Here is a 23,206-nt window from a genome sequence, read left to right on the forward strand (position 1 = left end):
TTATAACCTCAGCATAAGAAAAATTTCTTAAACTAGGCACAAAATAACTGCAAACCATAAAGAAAATGTTTTAAATTCAATCTTATTAAAATCACGAAATTCTTCATGGAAAAACACCATAAAGAAAATGCTGTCAAACCACAAATTAGGAGAAGATATTTATAACACACAATAACAGATTAAAAAAAAAAGTAAACCCAGAATACAGAAGAAACTTCTGAAAATCAATACAAAAGAGACAAACTATCCAATTCAAAAATGCGCAGAAGACAGGAAAAAGCATTTCACGGAGAGGAAATATAAATGGCCAGTAACCACAGGAAAAACACAATAATCTCCTAGTGTTGAGGAAAATAAAAATTTAAAACACAAGATATATTCTAGATCCAATTGACTGGCCAAATTGTATCACCTGATAATAGTAAGTGTAGACAAGGATGCAGAACAAGATAATTCTAATACACTGTTGGTGGTAGTGTGTGCATATTGGTATAACCACTTTGAAAAACAGATTTGATATTATCTAGAAAAGTGGAAGATACACAACTATTAATTCCACTCAGGTAGATAAACCCTAGAGAAACTGTTGCATACGTAAAAGGAGATGTGAACAAGAATATTCAACACGGCACTGTTCTTACAGCAAAAAACTGGAAACCACTCAAATGACCTTGGACAAAACACAAATAAGTTGTATATTCACACAATGGAATACTGGACAAGGGTGAAAATTTTTTAAAACTTCAGCTACATCTATTAATATAAGTACCTCTCACAAACGTAATATTGATTTTGAAAACAAGACTCAGAAGAAAACATACAGTATGAATCACTTACATAAAGGTCAAAGATCAAAATGGAGCAAAACTAAACAATACGGTTTTGTAAGATAACACATTTGTGGCTAAAATGAAATCCTTGACAACTTCAGTATTTTCTCCATTTATCATGATATTGCTTATCAGTCCAGTTGTGAGGATTTTTGTTTTCTTTATGTTGAGGTGTAATCTATACTGAAGGCTGTGGTCTTTGACCTTCTTCAGTAGGTGCTTCAAGTCCTCTTCACTTCCAGGAAGCAAGGTTGTTAATGAGTCTTCCACTAATCCTGATGCCACATTCTTCTTCATATAATCCAGCTGCTCAGATTATTCGCTCAGCATACAGGTTGAATAAATATAGTGAAAGGATAAAACCCTAACACACACCTTTCCTGATTTTAAACCACGCAGTATCCCCTTGTTCTGTTTGAATGACTGCCTCTTGGTTTATGTACAGGTTCCTCATGAGCACAATTAAGTGTCCTAGAATTTTCATTCTCCACAACGTTATCCATAATTCATTATGATCCAGTCAAATGCCTCTGCATAGTCAATAAAACACAGGTAAACATCTTTCTGGTGTTCTCTGCTTTCAGCCAAGACCTATCTGACATCAGTAGTGATATTCCTTGTTCCATGTCCTTTTCTGAATCCGGCTTCAATTTCTGGCAGTTAACTGTTGATGTATTCTGCAATCATTTTTTAATTAATTGTCACAATTAATGAACCAATACAGATATATTATTATTAACTATTATCAACTCTATATTTTATGTAGACTTTCTTAGTTTTTACTTAATGTCCTCTATTTGCTGTGGAATCCCATCCAGGATACCACATTACATTTAGTTATCATGTCTCCTTGGGTTCCACTCAGCTATGACGGTGTCTCAGACTTGCCTTACAGAAATGTTGAATATGTGAGTCTGGACCTCAAGGTATAGGGCAGGGCTCAGGCTTCAATTTGGAGGTTGTACATTGTATCTTTTAAAATTTCCCTCGTGCTTTCAGACTAAGAATTTGGTTTGACAGAATAAAAGGCCTATGGTAATTTGATCAGAATGATGAGAAAAATTAAAAAGAAATAAACATAGTTTTTCTGAGAGCACTGTGAATAAAAATCCAAAAAATTAAAACACTGACGATCTTCAGTAAGCATCAGCGGCCTCTGTGTGTCTGACTTCTGGTCCCAGCTAACACAGCCAGTCGAGCAAGAGAAAATGGAGCATTTGATTGGAAGGTCTTACAGCTATGTGGAGGAGAAATTATAAATTTAAATTTTTCCCCTGAAGAACTGTGTGTGTGTATTTTTAGGACCTTGAAGATAGCCAGTATACCAGTGTATTATGTATCCCAATCCAGCTCTTATCAGTAAGGCTGACATTTTGATCCACATCTATCTGACTCTTTTATCTATCAGCTCAGCCTAAACTTGGCAAGAAACCAAACCTGTTGCTGTCCAGTTGATTCTGACTCATAGAGGGTTATTAATAGAACCCTAAAACTCTAACACCACCATTATCTATATTTTACACATGAGGAAACTAAGGTTTAGAGAGGTTAAGTGTCTTGCTCCAGGCTTCCTATCTAAAGAGCAGCACTATCCCCATTTGAAACCACTGCCTCCCAAAAGACAAAAAATATGTTCTCAAACGGGAAATGTATTAATCTTAAATAGAAATTTCAAAAAGGAAACAGAAGTCATTGCTAAAACAGGTCATTTATTCTATCATTTGCTGCTGATCAACTATATTCAGTTAGCTTTAAGAAATGAAATCCAAAAGATAATTAATCAGGAACACCATTCATTAATTCAATATATAAATATTTGCCGAATACCTGCCATGTGCCAGGCAGTAAGCATTAAGTCAATAAATAAAAAGTTTCCTACTCTCATGGAGATTATTTTTTTGTGGGAGATACAGAAAATAAATTAATACATAATATGAAAATATGCAATGTCATGTCAATATTTTTTTTAAAAAGGCATGGTTTAAGAGAGTAAAATAACAGGAGTTCTAGTTTTGGATGGGGAGGTCAGAAAAGGCCTTCCTTTAGCTATAACACTTCAGCAAAAGCTATACTAAGTGAAGGAATGAAACATGCAAATAACTGGCGGAAGAATCTTCTGGTAGTAGAAATATAAAGTACAAAGGCCTTGAAGTAGGCATGTGCTAAGCGTATTCAAGAACTTAGCATATATCAAGTCTTGAAATAGAGGAAGAAGAAGAAACGTAGGCGATGAGGTTGCAGAGGTATCCAGGGCCAACTCTAGTAGGAACTTGGGATTCTGTTCTAAGCGAGGAGGGAATTTCCTGGAGGGTTTTGAGCAAGGAAACGACATGACATGATTTACACTAAATGCCCACCTTTGCTTTCCTTTCAATTTAGTTCACAAATAGGACAATCTCTTGCTTTCTGTCCACCCAAAGGTAGAGAAATCAAGGGACAGTGGAGTTTTCCCCATCATTCTCAGAGACATGAGGTGGAGCTTGCCTACAAGAAGGACATGGGGAAAACGACAGTGCCTGTTCAATTAACTTGAGATTGGCTACTAACATAAAGGTTGGCCGTTCGAACCTACTCAGTGGCTCCACAGAAGAAAGGGCAAGGTGGAAAATGCTTCCCTAAAGATTACAACAAAGAAAACCCTATGGAGCAGCACTTGGGGTCACCATGAGTCAGAATCAGCTTGACTGCAATGGGTCTGGTGTTTTGGTTCTGCTACTCAACTAACTAGGGCACCTAGCTAGAGGACTCTGAATATGTTAGGCAGATAACACCAAAAGGGTGTACAAGCAGCAGAGACCCAGCCTCTAGTATCCCTTAAGAGTACCATGAAACCCACCACTGGTGTGGCTCCTTTTCACGTGGCGGCTAACTGTCAGCACACAAAACAAACTAACATTAAGCCTGTAATGAGAACTTGTAAGTAAACACCATGAATATCTTAAGCGTAATAGTGAAATTCTAGAAGTGCTTTTAAGTAACAGCTTGATTAAAAAAAAAAAAACCCACTGGTAGAATTTCAAACAGTTTGGAAACTTCAAAACTGATTTAATATCTTTGTTTTAAAAAAATAAAATATTGTCATCAAAAACATACATTCCATGCAAACACTTGCCGAATGCCTACAGAGGTAGGCACCAGAGATGGAGAGATGAGTAAAATCTCGTCCCTGCATCCAAAGAGCTCAGTATAGTGTGGAAAATACTATATATAGTAAACCAACAATTAAAAAGCAGATCACTTAACTCAGCCAAGGCCAGTGGGGAGAAATGGAAAGCTGCTACATCCCTTAGTAAGGAATATTCTCAATTCTTTAAACCAAAATCATAAAAAATAGGGGGAGTGGGAGAAGCACATCTGGCAACCCCCCAACTGGGGAGTGCTAGTACCTTTCCTATGCATGAAACATTCAAGAACGGAAGAACAAGGTAGTTCGTGGGCACCGATATCTAACCTCTACCCTTTGCCATCAAGTCAATTCTGACTGATAGCGACCCTCTAAAGGGTATAAAGTATAAAGAAAAAGAAGCGAGAACATAATAATATTAAATGAGAAAATAAACTAATAATTTAAGAGAAAAAAGAAAAGTTCTAATTTTTTTTTTAAATCAGTGATTTCCCATATTGTTTCGGGCTCAAGAACCCTCTTCTCCTTAAGTGAAAAAACAAGTATATATGCAAAATGTAACTATAAGAAAATTTACTGCAGGACTAACAAAAAAAAAATTACCAAAAAAAAGAGGAATAATAATTAAATAAACTACGATATGGCCAAATGATGGAACACTATATAGATTTTGGAAACCCTGGTGCTGTAGTGGTTAAGTGCTATGGCTTCTAACCAAAGGGTCAGCAGTTCGAATCCACCAGGCGCTCCCTGGAAACTCTATGGGGCAGATGTACTCTGTCCTATAGGGTCGCTACGAGCCAGAATCGACTCGACGGCACCGGGTTTGGTTTATATAGATCTTAGAAAGCAATTTAATAAAATCAGAAATGACCATCAAGATGTTAAGTAAAAACAATAGGTTACAAAAAATTTATACTCAGCATGAATGCAATTTTGTTTATTAAATACACACACACACATATATACACAGAGAAAAAAAGTTAAAATTTTCTCTGAGTTAAAAAATAATGGGTGATATTTTGTTTTCATCTTTATACCGTGTTGTATTTTACATATTTTATACAATGAAGACACATTACTTTTTTTAATGAGATCAAAAATATCCAAACTAAATTCAGTTCCCTACTAGGGTGCGGAATATATTAGTGAAAACACAACTTAAATCTGAAAGGCGCAAACGTCAAGCATGTTACAAATGACAAAGAATCTGCTCTCAGAGCAAAAACACTGTGAAATACCCAATTACATCTCTTATTTTTAAAGTATGGATGAACTGAACTTTGGTTTTGGCCTCAGTATTCAACTCAAATCCACTACTTTGCTCTGTTTTGGGACTTGGCCTTTGAAAAGCCAAAAGGCCTAATGCCTAATTCCTGGTCATTTCTAGCATCCCTGAATTTGTGGAATTCAGTTATCACTTATAGCCTAGTCTACCATCATTTCTGATGGGCAAAATAACATAAATAACACAGACAAGGCATGTCATTCATATTTACTGTTAATGTATACATATTAACTTTCAAATATACAGATATAACCATTCTACATGTAACTTATATGATTTACATATTAATGTTCTATCAGTTAAAACATAAATGACTTTATTGTTGAAGAACAAAACACTGCAATACTTGATGAGTATGAAAATTATTAATAGGGAAATAGATGAAGAGTTAACGCGAATTCTAAGAAAAGGTTCATTTGTAAGACAACTTTAGCAAGAACATTATACCCTTTGAGCCAAATGTTTGTAACTTTTTAAAGTAAGTAACAGGTTATTTCGTAATTCTACTATCTGTAAAACTGCTTAGTGTATTACCATTAAACAAAAGAACCTTTAAGAACTGCATTTTATTTTTAGTTCAGTCTAAGTCCTGAGTCTTTAATGAAAAAGCTCTGTGTGGAAATTCTGCACACCTTGTGACAATGAATTATAAGCAAATGTTGGTTTTGCCATCTCAGCTTCAAAAGGAGATAAAACCCTAAGTCAAATATAATAATAACCCTGATTAATTATACATAATAAAAATATATAAGGGATGCGAAGAAAAAAGGACAGTGTTAAAGAAAACTGGGGTATCCAAGTGTAGTGAGAAATTTGTTCTCAGTAATTAAACCAGAAAACAACAGCCTTCATAAGAATGTTTTAAGAAGATAATTCCTTATTGTTTTGAATCTATGGAGGCTAAAAACATAAACAAATGGAACCACTTTCAGGAGTTGAGGACAAAGAAATTTTTCAGATTTGCCTGGATGACATTCAGCTTCGACTCATGCTGACTGGAACACTTGGCCATTAGACAGTTGACCAAAATGTCACTATACCTCTACTTTAAACTCAATCTTAAATAACAAGTTTCCAGCATTTTATACATAGTCTTCAAATCTACTGCTGTTCTTTTACAACTGAACACACAATCAGCCAGTTTATGCATAATGAGTCTGCTGTATCTAAAGAATTGCTGTTTTTGGCATGCCTAGTATTTTCTATCATTGCCTCAATTGTATTATTTATGAGACCATACTCATTACTAAATCAGCAATTTTATTTTTATTTTTAGTACATTTTAGTAAACAATAGAGGCAAAAAGCAAGTTTGCCAGCACTGCAATACTCTAAAGAAGACAACAATCTGAAAGTGAACTTCCAGACGCTGGGATATACACCACCGCATGAAGCTATCAGCATTCACTCAGGAGCCCATGAATTCCACAACAGAGCATTTAGGGGTATTGACACCTAATATATTCAGTAGGGTCGCTATGAGTCAGAATCAACTCCACGGCAGTGGGTTTGGTTTTTTTGGTTTTATATTCAAGTGCAGGTTGTTCATAAGCCAACCATGTGGGAAAGGAAAAAAAAGAAATGTTTCCAAATATCTAAAAGGTGACCAGTAAGAAGTAGGCTTACTCAAACCAGTTTTGGATTATTTCCAGAAAATTTGTGAGCACCAAAATGACAAACTCTCTAACAACTACAGCTATCTAAAAGTGAAGCTGGCTATTCTAGCAAAGGAAGCAAGCTCTCCATCAGCAGAAGTGTTTAGGTACAAGCCAGGTGACCACATACTAGAAACGTCCTAGAGAAAATTTTATTTCACACGAGAAGATTACAAAAAAGCTGCAGTAACAGCACTTACGGTGACATTTACCAGCAGCCACTTACACTGAATAGTGCGTTTTATGCACCACGCTCTGCATCTTCAGTCTTTTGCGAAGTTTCCTTGACTAGAAGTTGTAGTTTTGCTCTGGGATGTAAGGAAAATTTATCCTTCAAGATTTCAGCTCAAACCTTACCTTGCCCTTTCGAAACCCCCGCCCCCCCCAATCCAAACGCAAGTTTTTCCCCTTTGATGAATCCGCAGTATGGTGGGGCCTGCCAGCTCTCTGACTATATCCCCCCTTCCCTTCTTCCACTGTAACAGAACAGTAGCTGGACACATGGCTGTCCACCCAGATCTGCTACATTTCCTGGCCACCCTCACTCCTGCCCGTACTCCTACCCATCTCCTTGCAGTTACCTGTGGTCATGTGAAAAAGCTCTAGCAAAAGGACTGTGAGTAGAAATGTTATGTATGCACCACTTCTGGCCAACAGCCTAAGAGAACAGGGGTTCTTTTCCTTCCTTCCCTACTGAATGGCTGGAACTCTAAATCCACAGCTCTCAAACTATGGTCCCAGACCAACAGGATTAGCATAATCTGTGAATTTATTAAACATGTAAACTATCAAGCCCCAACCCAGACCTACTGAGTGAAACCCTGGGGGTAAGATCCTGCACATTCAAATTTAAGAACTACTGCCCAAAGCCAACCAGCCTCCACCGTGCTAACAACGATAAAGCCCCAGGTGGCAGGGCAATGTGTTAGAAGGAATGGTAGGTCCTTACCTGACCAGGTGAAGCAGAACTACCCCTCAACCCAGATCATTTCTATCAAAACTGTTATGTGAGAAAAAGAAAACTCTATCTTTAAGTCACTGAATTATTGTTGGGTCTCTCCGTTGTTGCGGCCTAACTTTACCCAAACTAATTTTAACATATGTGTCTTCTGACACTCATTTACACACTGTTTTTGTCAGTTTTTCTCTTCCCACTAGGCTAGAGCTCAAGAGCCAGAACCAGCTTATACTCATCCTTTTGTCTCTGTAGGACCTAATAAAATGCTTGGCCTATAATATATACTTAACAAATCTGTTAAACAATGATATCTGCTTACCCCTTTTGATCTTTACTACCAAGATGGTAATTCTCAAAGTGTAAAGTGGTATCAATAACCAATCAACCTTCTTTTTATGAAAGTATTCTAAATTACCAACATTCACTACAGACTATGGTCTTTCAATTCCACAATAATTCTCAGAATAATGTCAATTTGTCAAAGGTTTCTCCTATGTATTACTACTACCTAGTCTACTTGATTCCAAGCTTCAAAGAAAATCTTGATTTTTATCATATTCCATCTATCCTGATATATTAGCTTATAGCAATACATAAAATGGAGTCCCTAGGTGGCACGAATGGTCAAGCACTCAACTATTAGCTGAATGGTTGGCAGTTCAAATCCACCCTCAGAAGACAGGCCTGGCAATGTGTTTCCTAAAGGTCATCATCTTGAAAACTCTATGCAGCAGTTCTTTGCTGCACACACGGGGTCATCATGACTCAGAATCGACTCAACAGGAACTAACAACAATACATAAAGCATGTGGTTTTCTTTTTCTATACCTAACTCTGTTAATAGAGTATTGTTTAACGTAAGTTTGGCTAATCTACTTGCCAGCCTATGTTTCCAACCTAGGCAAAGCGCACTGATTTCTATTGCCTTTCTCCTTCATTCTACAACATCTAAAACTCACTACCATACATTTATGAAATCTGGTTTTAGAGACAAACTAGGAAAAAGTAGCTTAATATTTTTATTATTTTCTAGTGGCTTCTGCTTTCAGTGAAATCAATACAAAAAGGAAAACAATCCAAGAAGACCAGGCTTCTGGCACTGCTTCAGTCTATTTTGTCTTCGCTGAAATGGCCCCAATATCTCTTTGTCTTTTATATCCCAAATAGGGTTTTTTTTTTTTTAATATACGCAAGCGTCCTGACAAAGTTACTCTATAGATTACTTCATAGTCTTGTGTGATAAAAACTCTTGGGTCTATGCCAAACATTTACCTGGAAAATCATAGTTCTCCACTGATTTTTATTTCCTATACCCTAAAAAAGAAACCTAACTCTTTAAAAATGATTCCCCCAATCCATATAAAAAATTGAAACAAATATGCAATACCCAAAATCCCACTCTTCACTGTTTGATTAGTATATGATAATTTCCACTCATGTCTAAAGGCAAGCTTAAATTCAATGTTTTGATGCCAAGTTTACCAAGATTTTCCTTTACTACACAGCTTTAAAAATATTTTCCAAGAACAAAAGTAGAAGACCTAACTAGTCTCATAGTACATGAAATGTATAGGGACTACAATTACAGCAACTAGAATTATAATCTTAGATGAAGTATCCCTTAACTATCTACGAAGATGCTAAATACTAAGTAAAGGTACCTCCACTCTCTTCCCTACTTGCATTCCCTTGGTTCTACTCATGCAACTAAAATCTTAGTCACTTCTATTCTTGGTATATAGCTAACATGAACAGCTGTGTCAGTTCTAGTATTAGAAAAGGCATGCAAACACTCACAGTGAAGCATACTGTAGATTAAACTTAAACGCCAAAGCCTGAACAGTTATCACGAGATAAAACGTTCTGGCCAAGACTCACTCTAGAAAAACTGAAAAATTGATAGGGCCTGTAAGACAATCAAGACCTTTCTAAGTGTTACTCTACTCTCCACAAGCTAGACTTACTCCTTTTTTAAGTACCACACCACATAAATCAGCCTTGACAATGCAAACCAATCAATAATTATAATACTGGATCTGCAAAAAGAACAAAATGACAGTTGAGTGAAATTCCAACCTTCTACTTTAGTGGGGTGTTAACTTGCAAGATTATTTCCAAGATGTGATCCCCTTCACATGAAATGAGCTAAAACCAAAAAACCAAACCCAGTGCCATCGAGTCGATTCTGACTCATAGCGACCCTATAGGACAGAGCAGAACCGCCCTATAGAGTTTCCAAGGAGCGCCTGGCGGATTTGAACTGCCGACCCTTTGGTTAGCAGCTGTAGCACTTAAGCACTACACCACCAGGGTTTCCTGAAATGAACTAGTCAGGTAAAATTTCATTTGACCTCTTCTGTCCAATTTAAGGAGGAAATTACTAAGTGATAAAAGAACTGCATTTTCAACTACTGCATGACATAGTCTCTAAGCCCCTGTAGTCCAGATTGCCCTGCTATGGTTATTGTCTGGTTTGTCAATGTACCTTTTAAGTCTAAGAGCAGAACAGTGTACTCCAGACTGGACTGACCACTACAAACTGTAATGGAAACTGCTACCTCCCTCCTGGCAACCAATAAGCTAAATGTGTTATTCAGACTCAAAAAAGAAAAAAAAAAATTTTTTTTTAAATTGTATTTCACAAAAAATCCAGATTCCCATCTTTTCTTGAAAAATCAACTCTGGCCAACATTTATGTGTGACAACAATTGGCAAAAGTAAATAGGGGCTGCCCTTTAGACTGGGCATGGGCTTTGCAGATGGTCATGCTGTCCACGCCTCAGAAAACAGGTGCATCTCTGCTCACAGTGCAGAGGTCCTGTAGGCACTGCAACTTGTGGCACAGTGGTTAAGAGCTTGGCTGCTAACTAAAAGGTCTGCAGTTCAAATCCACCAGTTGCTCCTTGGAAGCCCTATGGAGCAGTTCTACTCTGTCCTACAGGGTTACTATGAGTCAGAAATGACTCAACGGCAACAGGTTTGGTTTTTTGTTTGTTTTAGCTACTTCATCTAACCTCATGACTTGTTCAGCTAACCAACACCTTACAATAACCAAAAACCACCACGGTTTAATTCACAAAACTTATTAGTGGTCTCAGGCATCTACTATTCTCTATCAATAAAACTAATTTCTAGAACTTCAATGTAAGTCTTTATATTAATCTCCGAAATGTAATACTGGTAAATTAGATGCATTCAATTCAACTACTATTTATTGAGCACTCAGTGGACAAGTGGTTCTGAAACCGTTGTTTTGCAAAAGGCAGAGCCCTCTCTCCATTCAGTTTTAACAAGGTATCATTTGGATTTCTTTCAGACACTGTAGTTCTACCTATAATTTAGTTCCAAAATACGACAATTTAGAATTTTTACTTGTTTGTATAAGCAGGGAGTTGTTTATTTTATTTTAATATATATGCAACAGAGCAACTTAAATATACCTAAAATGATGACAATTCTGACGTTCTGCAAATACCTAGCTTAGCATAGAAAACCTCCGAAACTAAAAACAGAAAAAAAAAAAGTTTCTATGGGATTATGGTCTGACACCGAAGTATGTTACATTTTTGTCTAGTGCCTACAGAGAGCAATGCAAGCCAGTCAGAGGTCTGGGGCTTTACAGAAGAGTGAGGTGGCCATCTGGTTGGCAGCTGGGCTGTTCCCCGGGCTCGGCTGCGCTGACCTCGCTCTTCGAGGGCACTGGTTTAACTGCTCGTTTGAGCTGTCCTATGCAGGAGCCACGGATGACTCACCTGATGTTGGCCAAAAGCCAGGGTTCCCCTGGACTAGATGGTTGGCAGACATGTTGGGGATATCCCAAAGGAGTCCTTTTCGAGGGCCCCACTAAACTGCCCGCGGAGGAGGGGTGGCAAAAGTGGCATCCTTTGTTCTCTGTGAATACAGTCAATTATGCAATCTGAAGGCTTCTTTTTTATTCCACTCTTTCTGAATCACTGGATAAAAATGCTGATAAAGCTTCTTTTTCAAATCACCCCTTAAACACACTCTTGACCCTATAATCATCTGGCTGAGAATACGGCTACCTCTCACAGTTATCTTCATTTTCTTTTGAACAATCAGTCACATTCTCCAAAATTCTTCAATGTTTTGCTTGTCTTTAGTCTCCTTTTAAATAACCCTCTGAAGTGTAAATAAAAAGTCAGCCACAAAGGTTTCTATAGCTTACTTCTAACTAACAGAGTTCAGCTGTGTTGTCTTTTAGTAAGCCTAACCAGCAAAGGTGTCTCAACTCCTAAGAGGACACAGCTAGTAAGAGGCACAGTACCGATCAGCTGGAAGAGACTGAGTCCATGAACTAGATTTGGGAAGCTGAGTCAGCTGAGGACATGACTGAGCTGCAAAGAGAAGCATCTCAACCAGTGAAGTGGGTCACCACAGAATTCCCTTCACCACAATCGGCCTTCTAGCCCAGGAGGGTGTGAATGTCAATAAAAGATAGTGAGAAAGCAAGGTGTTAACAGTAAAAAGATCCCTGAAAGCCTTAAGCGCACCTCCACGGGGCCCCTACTCCCCTCCTAACTTAGCCATTTGTAACTCTCTCAGCCAGGAACCTCCCCTTCTCAGCATAGCTAACTCTTCCTCCTTATCTGCTGTTTTTTAAAAGTTTCAACATCACTGCCTTAGCCTGCACCTACGGAGGTCACACTGTTCTCTGTATCCCTAGCGACTAGCACATTGTCTGGCATACACTAGGAACTCAAATACTCGTAAAATAGGTCACCGAAAACACTCGAATAGATTCTAAAGAACCTGAGGGATACGCTTGGGCCTTATGCGATAATGAATCCTCCACAACCCCTGGAAAAGTGCCTTAATAGATAATAACCCATTGCTGTCAAGTCGATTCCAACTCATAGCAACCCTATAGGACAGAGTAGAACTGTCCCATGCGGTTTCCAAGCAGTGCCTGGCGGATTTGAACTGCTGACCTTTTGGTTAGTAGCCGAACTCTTAACCACTACGCCACCAGGGTTTCCCTAATAGATAATAATATCTAACATTTACTGAGTTTTTATGTGTGCAAAACACCATGCTCTGCCCTCTACTTGCAAGCTCTCCATGATGCTGATCACAACTCTATGTGGTGAGACCTTCTCTCTGACCCATTTTATAGATGAAGAAACTGAAATTTACAAAAGATCACGAACTTGCTAAGGTTACACAGCTAGTAAGTGACCATCATAATTTAAGCCAGCATGTTGCTATGATGTTAAACAGGCTTCAGCAGAGCTTCTAGACTAAGGTGGACCAGGAAGAAAGACCTAGAGATCCACTTCTGAAAATCAGTCAATGAAAACCCTACAGATCACAACGTCCGATTCTCCACCAATCATGGGGACGGTGTAGGACCGAGTGGCATTTCTTCTTGTTCCACCGTGCATGGGACTGCCATGAGTTGGGCCAACCCGACTGCAGCTTACAACAACAAAGTTTGAGTCCAGAGCTGAACTGCTAGAGGCTAAAGAAGAGAGGTTAAGGAGGGTTGCTGGCAGTCTTCCTTCTCTGGAATGCTCCCTCCTCCAAAGCGTTGTCTTATTACAAGAATTAACACAGATTTAAGAGACGTGTCCTTGAAGGGGCTCCAAACCATTAGCCTACCTGGGATACCCACATGCCTGAGACAGAAGTATTACTGAACATACAAAAAAAGGCCCAAAAAGGGAATGATCAAGTGTCTGGAAAGGATGAGACAGAACTTAAAAAGCTTCATCAAAGAGGTACAGGCGTTAGCTCAACGTGGAAAAAAGTAAGTGCCAGGCCAAAAAAAGGGGGCGTGGTTTAGGCAGAGGAAATAGCTTAATCAAAGGCATGGAATCACACAACAGGAAGACAAAATTGAGGGGAACTGTGGGTTAAATAATTGAATATGCAAGTACTTCAAGAAGCAGCAGACTTCAATTAAAATTCCAGCTCTTCCGTTTCTATATACATGGTTTGGACAACTTATTTATCATATCTCTAGAGAGTAAGTGTGTGTGAGGTGTGGAGAAAGTGGGGGTTGAATATAAGAAAGGAGCTGGGAGAGACAGTCATATTTCAGAGGTTCTAAGACTATCCTTTGGAAACCCTGGTGGTGTAGTGGTTAAGTGCTACAGCTGCTAACCAAAAGGTCAGCAGTTCAAATCCACCAGGTACTCCTTGGAAACTCTATGGGGCAGCTCTACCCTGTCCTATAAAAAAATCCACTGCCATCGAGTCGATTCCGACACATAGCGACCCTATAGGGCAGAGGAGAACTGCCCCATTGAGTTTCCAAGGAGCGCCTGGAGGATTCAAACTGCTGACCTTTTGGTTAGCAGCTGTAGCACTTAACCACTACACTACCAGGGTTTCCTCTGTCCTGTAGGGTTGCTGTAAGTCAGAATTAACTTGACGTCAATGAGTCTCGGGTAAGCCTATCCTTTATGTAGTTCTTCAAGGCAAGCATGCAGCAAGAATCAAATAGAACAGGGCAGGCCAAGAGGGCCTCTTGGCCCAGGCCTCCCATTCAGAAAGGATCGCAAATTTGAAACTTTTCATACCTTCTACACATGAGGTTACACAGACAGTCACTAGAGAGACAGTGACAGGACTGAAAGGAGACATGTATATCACTCAACTTAAAACTTGTCCCATTACAGGAAGATACTACCTAGAGTACACTATGAATTTTATTTTTCTGAAATCTTGTGATTGTATTATCAATAGCACGATTACATTGCACTACATTTTTGGAGTTACATGTTAATTTGTTAAATGCAAACTTTTTTTTTAAACCACATGTGAATTACCTTTTTTTTAATAACATAAAAACCAAACTTGTTGCCACTGAGTCAATTCCAACTCATAGCGATCCTATAGGACACAGCAGACCTGCCCCATAGGGTTTCCAAGGAGCAGCTGGTGGAGTCGAACTGCCAATCTTTCGTTTAGCAGCAAAACTCTTAACCGCTATGCCACCAGGGCTCCATTTAATAATATAATACAAAGAGTCCAAAAAAGAAAAAAGTGGCCCAGGTTTCCCTCTATCTCAGGAGGAGCCTCATCAAAATGCAGATTCCCAAGCTCTCATTTAGTTGTTGCTGTTGTTGTTGTGTGCCGTCGAGTCGATTTTGACTCATAGTGACCCTGCAGGACAGAGGAGAACTGCCCCATAGGGTTTTCCAAGGCTGTAATAACCTTTAGAGAAGCTGCCTGCCACATCTTCCTTCCCTGGAACTGGAATTAGGGAAATGGAAACAGCAAGAATCAATGATTCTTTCAAAACATATGACTAAGAAGAAAAAGACAATGAGGATATCAGTAAAGGAGAATGGCGAAGGCTTTTTCATTTGTATTTATCAGGTAGAGAAATAAGTAACATTGTAAAATAATTATTAGTAATCACAATGTGCTGGAAAAGATGTAAACGCCCCTTCAGACCCACTCTTCACCTAACTCTGTGCCCCCAAAGCAGCCACTGGCCCTCTGACATCTGGTTCCCCCAACGGGAGACACCGCAGGAGACCAGAGACACCGGAGGAGACCAGAGACGGGAAAAGAGAGAGGTAGGGATATTTATCTACCTCCCTCCCCTCCCCTGTTCTCAGTCTCCCACCTTGCTCAGGATCGCCACAGGTTAGCTGAGTCCCTCAACTAAGTGTCACAGCTTTTCCTTCCTAGGCAACTACTCTCTACAGATTCTCCTTCCTTCTCGCCCCTCCAGTCCTAGGGTTGCAGGCACTGGGTTGATTGCCCTAATCCCACCCACATCCTTGTAAATAGTTCTTAATTCTTATAGTTTCCTTGGTTACCTAGTTCAATCTGTCTCCTACCAGGGCCCTGACTGATACATATAACATTAAGCAGAATATAAATTCCAGAAGAGTGCCAAATCCAGAATGCTTACATGGTTCAAAATAAGAAAGCAGTCACATCAGATGGGATTCAGAAAAACAATTTATATGCAAGGTACACTGGATATGGGCTTCTTCAACGAAGAAGGGGGCACATCATTACCGCCTATCCAGATCTCCTGAGTCCTGACTCTACCTTTTACACAGTAGCTATCCCTCTTCCTTTTCCATTGCCTACATACTCACTAAAGTGCGACTTCAGTCTTCACCATGTCATTCATAAAATCACTACATGATCACTCTCCTGAGGGCCATATTTACAAGTTGTTTTATATTAGAGAAATCCTGCAATGTTCTATCATTGTAGAATTCCATCTGTTATGACGACTACTGGCAAAAGCTGGGAGTTGTTTTATTTCCCTAGAAAGTCAGCTCTGATGGACTGCAATAAACAGACACTAGGGTTATTTGAACCTATAAAAGCTATAACAACATACGAAGCATTTTTAAAGCTGGGGGATAAAGAACTCTTAAAGCAGTAAGGAAGCAGAAAAACTACTTTTGACTTCAAATTCAAAACTAGATTTAATCCTAGTTTAATCTCTGTATAGGCATATAACCAAACAGGAACCTCACAGATGCCTTCCTAAAAAGGAAGTTCTAAAGATTAACAATGGAATATATATGAACAGATGTTAACTTCTCAGAATAAAAGTATAAGACAAATTCCAAACATTTCATCATTTTTACAGAGGAAAGGAAAGTACATCAAACACACTAGGAGCCAAGCACTTTGCACAGGCTGTTTTAATCTTCTCAAGAACCTACGAGTTGTTGTTACTGTTAGCTGCCATTGGCTGCAGATCAGACGGCTGGGGTCCGTAACATACTTGCTGGCTGACTCCAGAAGCACAATGCCAGGCCTTTCCTCAGAGTCCATCCTAGTCTCGAATCTCCGCTGAAACCTGTTCAACATCATGGCAACACCCAAGCCTCCACTGACCATCGGCTGGTGGCTGCACGTGAGGTGTATTAGTCGGGAACTGAACCCAGGTTTCCCGTGTAGAAGGCAAGAATTCTACCACTGAACCACCAGTGTCCCCTAACATACAGGGAGGCACGGTTTATTGCTATTCTCATTTTACAGATGAGGAAACTGGAACTTAACGAAGAAGATAAAAATGTGCCAAAGAGCACAAAGCTGGCAGGGTCTGGTTCCAAACCTAGTCATGCCATTTCCAACACTATGCTACTATTTCCTATTAATACAGGGAAATGGAATACAGGGAAATGTCGGTTAGCTGCAATTTTCAGTGCAGGTGTTATTTTGCTTAGCTGCTTCTGATTAATAAAGCAGAGAAGCAGTTTCAACTCTTGGTGTTGAAAACTTCTCCAGAATTTATTAGTCCATTTTCCTTCTCTAAGCTTTTAATTTCTATTCCCTCCAACTTAGTCCAAAAACAGAATTTGGGGCAGCTTCTTCAGTTAATAGAACAAATGCAGAATCATGGCATTTCAAAACTAAGCCCAACACACACTCATATTACACAAGAGGAAACTCATTTATGTAAAGTGACACATCCAAAATTAGTTAACTGACAAGGCCTAGACACAGATTTCAAGATCTCCAGTCCCATATGTCCTCCCTATTAAAAGGAATCTTCCACAGGAGACTATCTCAGTATTTCAAGATGCTGAAGACTACTTCTCAATAAGAGTGTAAAGGTAGACAGAAGAGACAAGTCTAAAAAAGACTATCTCAGTATTTCAAGATGCTGAAGACTACTTCTCAATAAGAGTGTAAAGGTAGACAGAAGAGACAAGTCTAGGGCATATCAAATGCAAATTAAAAGGAAAAAAAATCTTAGTTTCTTCTGTTGGCATTTACCTTCTCCTCTAAGTCGGAGTCTCAAAAAAAAAAAGAAAAAACTCAACAGACCTTTAGGAGAATTAAAGTTAATGCTTCAAACTACTCTTTCCCTAACATGTTTTCTCACTTCACTAACTATCTACATGGGGGAGGGAGGCAGAAAACATACAGAAAAAGTCAATCAACAGACCAGCTCTTGATAAAAAAGGCAACAAGGATTCTATAAGCCTCCACACTTCTTTTTCCTTTATATATACACACATCTTTTTCCCTATCCACACGGTAACCACTAGCACTTCAGTATTTGGGGGTTTTGAGAAGCTTTTCTCTCCTCTTTCCCTAAAACATGTTGGCAACCCAGATCTAAAACAACCATCTGCCAAAAGTATTTATGACATAAGACTATAAATTAAAATGGATCTTCTTTTACTAAATGCTTAATACCTTATATATCATACAGCTAAACACATCAGGCCTTCAATTTTATCTGACTTCACAAGGTGTTATGAAGATTCAGTCTAATAATACCATGTATGCAAAAGCTCTGTAAACTGTAAAATGTTATTCATTATAATTATTATTTGACTATGCTGTATTTGGAAACCCTGGTGGCCTAGTGATTAAGAGCTATGGCTGCTAACCAAAGGGTCAGCAGTTTGAATCCACCAGGCGCTCCTTGGAAACTCTATGGGGCAGTTCTACTCTGTCCTACAGGGTCGCTATGAGTCGGAATCAACTCGATGGCAATGGGTAACGGGTTTTTTGCAGTTTTGGTAACATATAACAGTTCTTCATCCTTTCCTTATCCATCATCTTTTGCTCCCTCCTCCAAATGTTTAAAAAATACCTTTTGCCTCTCTCTTGTCCCACACCCCCCTCATAAAAGTTTAAAAAGTTATCTCTAAAATAGTGACCCCTGTCCCAAAACACAAATGTTCAATTACAAACTATACAGGCCTGACTCACCTCTAATTGGCTTTCTGCCAAGTATGCCATCCTGAGTATCACATCACCAGGGAAATTTACTCTAGTTTCACAGTAGTAATTGAATATTGTGGGAAAGACAGAAAGAAAATGGTTTAAAAAGAAAGGATGGAAAGAAGGGAGGGAGGGACAAGTCTAGCAGCCTAAAAGAGTCTGGTAATGCAAGAGAGTGAGGTAAATCAAATGTAACAGTACATGATAGGTTGAGATTTTTTAAAAAGCACTCTAAAAAATATGTTGATCTGGGAACATTTACTCTCTTGTTTCATTTTGGTACTCACTTTTGGGTCTTTTAAAAATTCACCACTTCAGCAACTAATAAAAAACACAAGCTGATTGTCCTCTAGATAACGTGCTTGGTCCTTTTCCTTGGCACGGCTCTCCTTTATTCCAAAACCTTCTTCAAAGCCCACTCTCCATATACCCCTTTAATGATAAACACCTACTAAGCACTGCCCTAGAAATAAAGTCCGCTAGAGAGTAGGACCTAGAAAGAGGAAGTATCAGATATCAATACCTTCTATCTTAAAGCATTACTTAATGTCACCTAATACTGAATATTGGAGCCCTGGTGGCAAAGTAGTTAAAGAGCTTGGCTGCTAAAAAAAAGGTCAGCAGTTCAAATTTACCAACCGTTCCTTGGAAACCCTACAGGTCGGTTCTACTATGACCTTCCTATAGGGTCACTATGAGTCAAATCGACTCAATGGCACTGGGGTTGTAGTTTTTTGTTTGTTTTTAATGCTAAATTTTATATTTTTATTTAAATTTAAAGCCTACTGAACAAATTATCTACCTGAAGGTCACTTGGGAAATCTCTGTAAAGATTAAGCAATCCAGTAGTCTAAGGCAAGGTCTTTTGCTCCTTTTCCTTTTCTGGCCTCAGCTTTATTGCAAAACACTTCCTCCTTCCTCTCCTACCTTACTCTGCAACATGCATTCCTATATTCCACACAGACCAATAAACTGTGTCATTTCATAAAGTCTACATTTACCCTGGTGGTGTAGTGGTTAAGTGCTACAGCTGCTAACCAAGAGGTCAGCAGTTCTAATCCACCAGGCGCTCCCTGGAAACTCTACCCGGCAGTTCTACTCTGTCCTATAGGGTCGCTATGAGTCGAAATCCACTCGACAGCAGTGGGTGGGTTGAGTACACTCACCCCTAGTAAAAACCTTAAACTATTTCTCTGACTCAAAGTCCTTTTCCTCCTATGACATCTAACAACTGCCTCTGAAACTTTCTAAATTTTCAAAGCATTGTTAATTAGCACATACCAAATTAACATACTAGCAAGTTATATTTTTATACTCTTCACATCCTGATTTGTTTTTTTCCAGTTGAATCACACTATTTGATTACAACTGATTTTTAGGCTTTCTTTCAACTCAGGCTCATTTATATTTTAATTTTTTTTCTATTTTTCGCAATTTAAAAATAGCTAAATGACTATTTGCCCAATTTTACAATATGAATTCTAGTTATTCCAAGAGTTTCCTTAACAAAAAAGTCAATACTCTGGTGCTTCAAAGAAACAATTCATTATCACTGTAAAAAGCTAAGGCTTAAAAAAAAAAAAAAGGCTTGTGTGGTATTAATCCAATATTCTCAAGACTTGCTTAGAGAAGAAAAATTAACTCAAAATGCAGATTCATGGCTTAACAAATTCACAGTAATTTCAGGGAAATGAAAGTTTGCCAAGATACCAAACTAAAACCTTTGGATAATAAAGTCAAAATTTTTAAGAACTGTCACCCTCCCTGGATTCTCTCACTTATTTCACTACTACAAAGAACTTCCTTGATTGTTGGGATGTTTAAATGAGTTAACCAATAATGAAAGACTTTTAAAAGTTATAGGGCAGCCCTGGTGGTGTAGTGGTTAAGCACTCAGTTACTAACCAAAAGGTTGGCGGTTGGAATCCACCAGCCACTCCCCAGAAGGAAGGTGTGGCGGTCTGCTTCTATAAGGATTTCAGCCTAGGAAACCCTACGAGGCACTTCTACTCTGTCCTATAGGTTGCTATGAGTCAGAACCAACTTGACCAACTTGTTTGTTTAAAAGTTATAAGTATTACATAAATTGAAAGATATTAGAATAAAGAATAATTTTTCGTCACAGTAGGGAGAGGTAGGACTAGGGCAAAAAAACAAGTAAGTAAATAAGAAGGAAAAAAGCAAGGAAAGGAAAGGAAAAAAGAGAGAATATACCTATCTTGCTATAAGAAATGAAAAGATATAGGCCTATCTCCCTTGCTCCTTGTCAGCAATAAAATTCTTAAACAGACACCTACCCTGCGTATCGTTAGATAGGCAGCAACCTATTTAAGTCAGGGGTGTAATACACTCAAAGATCATACACTGCACTCCAGCTTGGAAATCAGTGAGAAGCCTCCACAGGGCTGAGAAGACAAAAAACACTAAATTCTGATCAATTTATTAATAAACAAAAAGAAGAATATATAACATGCAGTGAATTTCACTGCGGGTACTTTATTAGCATGATACACACCTATTAGCAGGATAGACATTATAACTGCTATTCAAGTACCCATGTGGGCACAGGTACTTTAATATTAACCAAAAGCGGTGACTGAAATACAAGTAAGGAATTCAGATTTGAATGGAATGTAGAATATTTAATAATGACTTGACACACTTCAGTCTATTTTTTTAAAAGTCGTAAAACAAAAAGTATTATAATGTTGAGAATCCTTTCCATCTTGGTGCTAGGAAATTAGTCTGGACACAGATAAATCGTGTTTTGGAAATGAAATTCCTGATGACATCAATAATAGCAACACATTCAAGATAAAGACAGTGCGCCAGTATCCCTTGTAAAGTCCAAACACTTTTCCAGATCGAGTACACTTGAAATTATTTTAAACAAAGTTTCCAACGTTAATTACCTTTAGCCTGTGGCTAGAGCAATTTATCTACCTATTCCCACCAATAACTGCCCTAAATCTAACTCTCATAACAAAACCATCACAACTTCCAAACTTTCTTTTCTGAATAAAAATGGCGCTGCTTTTTCCATCACCGTACTATTTCTTTCTCAGTAACACCTGGGCCTTTTATACAATCAAACTTAATTGGTCTCATTTTAATGCCATCCTTCCATATATAGCATCGTATGGGCTTTTAGGGGCGGGGAGAAAGGTGGAAAGAGGAAAAAGAAGGGTGCCTTCTATCTACAAGGTTACAACTTTCTCACCTAGAAATCTTGGCATTATTAACTCACTTTGACTTTCTTCATATCCTCTGCCTGCCCCTAAACTGTTGCCTCTTTCTCTTAAATAAACCACACTTCAACGCAAACTGTCCCCAAAGTACAATACCGCTTAATAAAAATACTGCCCTCTTTCCCAAGCACACATACCCGTGTGCCCACAGTTCAACTCCAGGCTCTAGTGCGCTCTTTAAAGCTAGACACAATCATCAAGCTTCTCCGTAGAATTACAATCAGCAACATATGCAGCGGAGAGCACAAACGCTCAGGGTTTTACAAAACACAGCCTTTCGTACATACCGTCTATACTCATGCCCATATGCACTTGAGAGCGGCTTCGGGATACATTCAGAAACTACTGGGTGCTTGCACAGCCCCGAATCCGAGGACAGCGGCTGTTGCAGAGAGCAGGGACCAAGCAGGCACATACGCAAGTCTACATAAATAGCCCTTCCAACGTGTCTATAGCATGTAACATTGCACATGCCCACCCCCGCCCTGCATCAGGGGGCTGGGTGGGGTGGAGATGGGGGCTGGGTGGGCACGCTAAGGAGGGCAGGGGGAGGCAGGCAGGAGGCAGACACAGTGATGTTACTAGACAATAACAGGTTGATTGCCCTCTCCCTTGCAGGCGCTGGCGGAGCAGCGTGGCACTCGGGCTTCCCTGGCCCCGAGCCCCCGCCCCCACCCCTTCTCCCCGGCTCCCGAGCAGATGGGCACAACGACCCAGCGGAGGGCGGAGAGGACTAGATGCCACCAGATGCCTTTTCTTCCGATGCCGAGGCAGCAGCCGGCCGTGGGGGCGGCTCCCCCACACCGACTCCGCCCGAGCGCAGGCAGCAGGGCTGGGGCAGGCGCGGGGCGGCTCGGGGATACCTGGTCTATGGGCAGCTGCATGGCGTTGCTGAGGGGCTGCAGCAGGGTGGAGCCCGTGGTGCTGGTGGTGGCCATGGCCGGAGCCTCCGTTCAGCCGCCCGCTCCCGCGCTCGCCCGCTCGCGCTCTGCCCGGCCGGAGGCAGCGGCGGCCGAGAGCGACCAGGACGGGGAGGTGAGCGGCGCTCCTGCCCCTTCGCGGCTCGCGGTCGGAGAGCTGCTCCGAGAGGGGGCGCGGGGAGGGGCCGAAGGAGGCGGTGACCCGGCTCGCCCCGCCCACTCCTCCCTCGCCTGCGGCTCGCGCCCCGCCCACCGCCGCTCCGCGCCGGCCGGCAGCTCACTCCCTCGGCTCCCGGACCCGACCTGCTCGGCCGGACGAGGCCGGCTGCTGCCCCTCGGTCGCCCCCGCCGCATCCCCGCCCCCTGACTTCGAGCAGCTTCCAGCCACCCCCTCCCCACCTCGCACAGCCTCGCGTCAGACAGCCCCGCGGCCCAATGGCGGCGCGGCGCCCCGACGGCCGCAGCCAATCAGGGGCGTCAGCCGAGTCGCGCTCCTCCCAC

At 40.2% G+C, this 23,206-nt stretch overlaps 1 protein-coding gene across 2 annotated transcripts in view; it reads right to left on the reverse strand.

The window, feature by feature from the left end:
• The window catches only part of MBOAT2 (membrane bound O-acyltransferase domain containing 2), a 216,344-nt gene that overhangs the window by 128,645 nt on the left and 64,493 nt on the right, over window positions 1–23,206 (reverse strand). Inside the window, exon 1 of one of the 2 annotated variants that reach the window (XM_049904677.1) lies at window positions 22,649–22,983. The exons of the other annotated variant lie outside the window; for it this stretch is intronic. Coding sequence (XP_049760634.1) covers window positions 22,649–22,723 — 75 coding nt within the window. The 5' untranslated portion in view covers window positions 22,724–22,983. Of the gene's footprint in view, window positions 1–22,648; window positions 22,984–23,206 lie in introns of those variants that run through there. 2 annotated transcript variants of the gene reach the window in all.

Source organism: Elephas maximus, chromosome 12, assembly GCF_024166365.1.
Source record: "Elephas maximus indicus isolate mEleMax1 chromosome 12, mEleMax1 primary haplotype, whole genome shotgun sequence".
Classification (NCBI taxonomy): Eukaryota; Metazoa; Chordata; class Mammalia; order Proboscidea; family Elephantidae; genus Elephas; species Elephas maximus.